Source organism: Musca autumnalis, unplaced genomic scaffold (assembly GCF_047663935.1).
Source record: "Musca autumnalis isolate F117 unplaced genomic scaffold, ASM4766393v1 scaffold_5, whole genome shotgun sequence".
NCBI classification, from domain to species: Eukaryota; Metazoa; Arthropoda; class Insecta; order Diptera; family Muscidae; genus Musca; species Musca autumnalis.
The window spans coordinates 61,993,961-62,000,722 of record NW_027412088.1 but is presented as its reverse complement, the minus strand read 5'-3'; the positions used below and the strand labels follow the sequence as shown (position 1 = coordinate 62,000,722).

Genomic DNA, 6,762 nt, shown 5'->3' with positions numbered 1-6,762 from the left:
GTTATCATTTTACTTTGTATATCTGTACCATCGAAAAGAAGAAGACTCGAATAAAAATACTTACTTACTAGAATAATGTTTTTATACCCCGTTTGCACTTAACCGGATTAATGCAATGGGTTTTGGTTTCAAATGTCAATTCCATAGCGTGAACGTCAAATGAATCATCATAAAGGTTGCCACCGTGGTGCAATGGTATGCACACCCGCCTTGCACCCATAAGGTCGTGGGTTCGATTCCCAGGCCGGGCAACATGAAAACACTTTTCATGGGTGGCAATAATGTTGGCGGCATTCTCTGAGTATTTCAGCCGTTCCATGATGAAATAATAAGGTGGCGTAAAACGACCAGCTGATTGGTTTCAATCTGTCAAATTTTTTGTTATTGTGAATGAATTGTATGAAAACGTAAACAAACATTTTGACATATTGAAGAATTTTCAGCCAAAAAGAAGTTGTTGTTGTGCTACTTACGTGACCTGTTAAATAGATCTTGAGCCGTTCGGACTCGGCGATAAAATGTAGGTCCAATATCATTGAACTAATATGAATCGAGGTGCACTCATTGATATGAGAGAAGTCTCCCTTGTCTCTTACTAGGCGTTTACACCAGACAATTTGTCTTCAAATACAACTCTGATTTACTAAGACATACATACATTTGTCGTCTATCCCCTAGCTGTCCATTATTTTTTCACAGACAGTCGGGTCTACAAATTTTTGACATTTTTTGTAAAAATAAGGGAGATAATAATTGATATGTGTTGAAAACAAAAGAACATGAACAAAAACAAAATATGTGAACGGAAAACAAAAAGAAATCGACAATTTTCATTCATAATTTTGAAACTGTCTTTGCGATTGTCTGGACGCCTACGTCACAAAGGCAAGTTTTTGGGTTTTGACAACCAATACATGAACTCAACTGTCCTGTCATGTATAAACGCAGGGTTATGGGATGTTTGTGGAACAATTATAAAGAAGGTTAACCCGGCAAATAGCACTAGTGCAAACGCCGATTTAGTGAAAAAACCATTTAAATTTAATGTAATCAAAAGGTGAAATTAAGATTTTCCTGCCGTTGGGTATGGTCGTAAGATGTTATTTCTTCTCCCACAATTTGTGTCTCCCAACCAATATTCCATACTACAGGTGGAAACTGTCATTCGTATTAAAAGGAAATGAGGGAAAGGGGATTGAGTGTAGTGCTCCTACGACACATCATTTGCAGACATATATACATACATATGTATGTATGCATAACATTTTTGGTGAGATGAAATAAATATGTAGGTGGAATGGGTGCATTTTAGAGGTCGTTAAAAGGAGTATGTTGTAGGGAATGTTTTAATGACTCTCGAATCTTAAATAAGTAAGATGATAGAACGGTAGCGTGGTACCGCAAGGTGTTAATCTATCTATCTATCTTTCTATCTACCTACCTAACAATCTATCTCCTTTCTATTGAAATAGTGAAGATTATTGAGGCACTACACCTCTGCATGATGAGATGCAATTCCAGCATAGTTCTAGTACACATAGGAGCCGTGCGACAGAAAAGTCGAGTCGCCAAACATACCAAGGAGTTCGATCAAGTAGAAAGGATTTTCTCCAACCGTTTTTGAAACGTGGAATGATCAAATACATATACATATGTATGTGGGGACGACTCTCATTGGTGGAATTCAGAAAGAATAAACCGAAGACTCACAAAATTCCGTAGCCTCAGAACATCGGCTCTAAATCTACGGCCACACTGTATACCGCTTGGACTGATTGACCCCACTTGTAAATTTCAGAAAATCGAAAAATTGTTTTTAAGTAGAATTAGCATAGAGTAAAAAAGTAGTTTTCTTGGAAAAATCTTTTTGGTTTTACAAGTGGATGTCACCACTTAAATAATATATTTGCTCTGTTCCAAAACCTGCAAGAAGCTACTATTTTTTACTCCGATAACATTTTTCCTTTATGTTATGGAAAAAATAGTAAAAATTAGTAGATTCTTGCTGTACTGAAACAGACTAATTGTTTGATGGTGCACTGATTCCGACCGTCAACTAACCCATGGTATAGGAGGATATTACCAGGATCAAAAATATGTCTCATTGAAATAATGGTTTTAGTTCCGAAATCTGTTTCACACAATTTGGTCAGGTCGATGTAGCCATGCCGTCTATCTGTCCGGCAGCTGATTATCTCGATAACTCTCGAAGAAAGTGCTGTTCGAGATTGGTTTTGGAATTTTCACCGAAGGTAGTCCTAATGGTTCTGACTACAGCGATGTAGGTACATATGTTTTTGCTTCCCGGCATAATAGCGCACTCTAAAAAATCGTACAATAACCAACTAAAAAGTCTTTTGGTCACGAAAGAAATGACTGATATTGAGGATAAATGGTATCGGATAATTTCTCCGAGTGCCTTCGCTACTAAAATTCATTTTTTCGATTAGATACTGTTTAATGGCTGTTCGAGAATCGCTTTAAATTTTTACAAATTGCCCTCCTTGTGGTCGTGTTTATCTCTGAACTTAAAAAAAACAACAATTTATTAAAATGTCAACAACAACAAACATTTTCAACAAAAACTGCGTTTGCATTAGAGCTTTTTGTCGGTTTAACCTTCTTTATGAGGATTTACTTGACGTTTGCGCTATGGAATTTACATTTGAAATCCAGTGGGTTTATTAAATTCGGTTAAATGTAAACGGGGTATTAATTTACAATAAAATATGTCCCAATTTACATTGGGCGAGTTTACTTGCGGCAATTGTCAGTTTGTAGGTGAGAGAGGGTGCTGAGAGGCAAAGGGTTACCATATGCCTCACCTCTCTCTCCTACAAAATGACAATTGCCGCAAGTAAACTCGCCCAATGTAAATTGGGACTTAATGGATAAGGCCATGTTTATATTATAGCCTTTTGTAGGGTTAATACCCCGGTTACACTATTGAAGGTGAACCCACTGGGTTTAATAGATCCAGTGGGTTAATATTTGCTGGTTACACTTTTCGAGAATATAAACTGTCAGCTGATGTTTGTTTACGTATACATACAAAATAACTAATAATACTATGTTTACATTTACGAAATCCACTCGATTTCAACTGTCAATTCCATTGCTCAAACGTCAAATGAAATCCAATCGATTTCAGATGAGTTTTCATTTGACGTATACACAAAGGAATTGACAGATGAAATCGAGTGGATTTCGTAAATGTAAACATACGGTAAAGTGGTGTGTTACACTTTTACAATTTCTCGTATGAGATATCCCCTCTTTGTATAGTTTTTTATATATTTTACACACAGGGGTACATTTTTGTATCAATCGTACTTTTTGTTAAAAAAGTGTCTAATGGAAAAAATAAATAATTTTATGATTTCCAAATAACTTTAGATTTATTAACTCCATAAAATTTCATGCGACCAATCGTAAACGTGTAAAACACGACAAACTCTGTTGCAAAAACAGTTGCAACTTTTGGTACTTTTTGAGTAGAGTTGGATTTTTTTGCACAAATACCGAATACAACACTGTATTTTTGGTGGATTTGTGCCGGATTTAAAATAAACCCAGCCATGAGAGGATTTAATTTTTGTATGGCAAATCTGGTCAGATTTGAGCAGATTAAGCAAATAAATCCTCATGAAGTGGGTTAACCCGGCAAAAAGCTGTAGTGTAACCGTGCTATAACCTTCTTTATGAGGATTTGTTTGACGTATATGTAATGGAATTGACATTTAAAACCCAGTGGTATTGTTAAATCCGGTTACAAATAAACGTACTATAACTTCGATCAGAAGTGGTTCGTGGAACTTTTGATTTGATATTTCTCTAAAGTATTAGTCACCACACAAAACAAATAACCGTCCTTTTTACAAAATATACATATTGTTACGGAATTAGATTTAACTAATCTCCGTGTAGACGTTGTTTTATTCCCCGATACAATTTGTACCAAATAAAACAGGGTTCGTTTTAGATTACGTTTCTACAATGCTTTATTTACTTTATTACACTTATTCGGAACTGACTGTTATAGCTAAGTACACAGCTTTACTTTACTTCTTTACTAGTCGATGTTTACACTTCGCGATAAAATTCATAACTGCCCTCTGTTTGGCCGGCATCTCATATTTATACCCAAAATCTCCTTGGTCTAGAATTATCCACAAAATCTGGCAACATCTCGAATCTGTGCAACGAACACACAGACGCACATTCGCAATAAGCGAACAACCACATTCACATACATACATGGGTGAAATACGAGTGACGTAATTACAACAACAAACAAATTCAAGAAAGAAGTAACAAACTAAACAATAATTACATGATTGTTGCAAAACAAAACAAACGCACATTAATAAAAGGTAAAGTAACATCCAGAATAATGAAGAGAGTTCTACATGGTAGTTGTTGTTGCTTAAATAAAATAACTGCGTAATAAAACTTTACGTTACAATTCAAATTTTTAAATTAACGGAAATTAAACTAAACTAACTTAAACCTATCAGTTACATTCGTAACAATATTGGTCTGTTCCTTTACTTTTGAAAGTGGTAAAACCGGCAAAAGTAGCAAAAGTTGTAATCTGCTTCCATATGAATTGTATGGTGTCTGAAGTAAAGGAACGCTTTTCGAGTAAAAAGTTGTAAAACTTGAAGATTCTTGCACGTAAAGGAACAGAGCTTATGTATATCAAAAAAGGTAATTATCCAGTCATACCTCTTGCATAAAACATGACATAGAAAGAAGACAACATGTGCGCGGGTGGGTAAAGAATAAACATCCCAATCTACAATGAGAAACAATTGATGTACTTACTACCTGGCTGTCGCTTAAACCATTCAGTTGTTGATCAAACGCTGATTTGTTTACATCTTTCGGAAAGCATTTGCGGATCATCATCATGCCATTGACTTTATATTACGATGAACGTAGTCCGCCGGTGCGAAGTGTTCTAATGTTAATCAAAATGTTAAATATTACTGTGGAATTGAAAGAAGTCGATTTATTTAAGAGGGAACAACTGCGACCGGAGTTTTTAGAGGTAGGTATTTTAAAAATTTAAGGTACACTATTTAGATTTTTTAATTATGGCGGTATGTTTAAAACAATCGTAGCTTAATCCTGCCCATACAGTTCCTGTTTTGGTTGATGATGATCTGACTTTAACCGATAGCCATGCTATTTTAATACATTTGTGTGAAAAATATCAAGGCGGCGATCTGCAGCTATGGCCAAAGGACGACTACAAAGAACGCATGCAAGTTTTGAATTTGTTACTGTTTTCATGTTCCGTGGTCTTTCGCAGAGATAGTGATGTGATGGTAAGAATAAAGGGAAATAAGTGGATTGATATGATTAATGTACAAATAAACAGCTAGCTCATTGCAAATTATTTTTCCCGGTCCACTTGAGTAGCTTCATGAAAGAAATTTCCTTAAAATATGCATTCTTAATCCCATTTCACATTAGAGTGATTTCATTGCAATAATTTCTAAAGCATATTTTGTTTGTTTTGAAATGACTGTAATGGGTAACTTGATCTAAGAACGCCTTATTTCATGAAATTATTTCATTGAAATCACTTTAGTGTGGACCGGGACTTACAGTTCCATAGTACTGATCAACTCTCGAGTGATTGCATTGAAAAATGCGACTCGATCTAGGGATACATAACATCATCCAATTTTTTCAATGTACACCGAGACTCTGGAATCATTTCACGAGATTTTTTAATTATGGGGAAAGAGCGGTTATAGAGGAGATTTTTCATTCCGCCTATTCCCTTAAACTCAAAAAATTCTCATAAAGTATAGCATTGACTGGAATCGTAGCAATTTGTATTAGTACAGTAAACTTACGGTTGTTATTGGCACCGTTAGTGTTCCTGTCTCTAATTTACCACATTTTATTATAATGTTCTCTCCATTACAGTCAGACATAGTTCGCAAAACATTTCCCAAAATTGATTTGGAATATCATCAACGAAAAATCCATGAAGTTTATGATATGATGGAACGTTACTTAGGCAGAAATAAATATCTTGCTTCGGATAAAGTAAGTACAGAATTTTAATGGGTTATGTAAAAATATTTCAAATCAATTCAAAGAATTGAATTTCAATGAATATTTTAATTTGTTTTGTTTTATTCATTGTGTTTTCGTTTCAGTTGACAATTGCTGATCTGTCCGCCGTAACCACATTGAGTACTGTCAATCTCATATTTCCCATTGAATCAACGACAGAACCAAAGTGGCCTCTGTTAGCTTCGTGGATGCAACGTTTGAGACAACTACCTGAATATCAAATAAATGAAAAGGGATTGAATATCTTTCATGAGGTTCTAAAAGTCTATGGAAAATTTGATTGTAACACAAGCTCTGAATAAACGTAAAAAAAAAACACAAGAAGGTTTTATGTTCGGAAGCATGTACATTTAGGTTTCAAGGTCGTGAGTTAATGTTTTAGTTAAACCAAACAAAATAAATTGACTTTTGGGAGATATTTTATTTTTACGGTACATTCCATTGAAGGCTGTACAGCGTTTTCTCTGTTGTCATTTATAGGCAACGAGCCTTACATATAGATGTAAATCGTGGACTCTAATAAATATTAAGTTTAAAGGCACCAGTTAGCATCTAAATAAATGCCGACAACTGGATAAATAGCCTCAGGTTCAGACTAAACAAAAACAATAACGGGAGTATTGGACCTAAATGTACTTTGAAAAGATCGCTAATTTCAAAATAATA

The 6,762-nt window shown here is 34.9% G+C and overlaps 1 protein-coding gene across 1 annotated transcript; it reads left to right on the top strand.

Moving 5' to 3' along the window:
• Positions 1-4,785: 4,785 nt before the first annotated feature.
• On the top strand, positions 4,786-6,414 carry LOC141405237 (glutathione S-transferase E14-like). The gene is made up of 4 exons (XM_073989335.1): positions 4,786-5,053; positions 5,127-5,333; positions 5,944-6,066; positions 6,180-6,414. Exons 1-4 carry the CDS (start codon positions 4,913-4,915, stop codon positions 6,396-6,398), a joined length of 690 nt encoding a protein of 229 aa, XP_073845436.1. The 5' UTR covers positions 4,786-4,912; the 3' UTR covers positions 6,399-6,414.
• Positions 6,415-6,762: the final 348 nt, after the last annotated feature.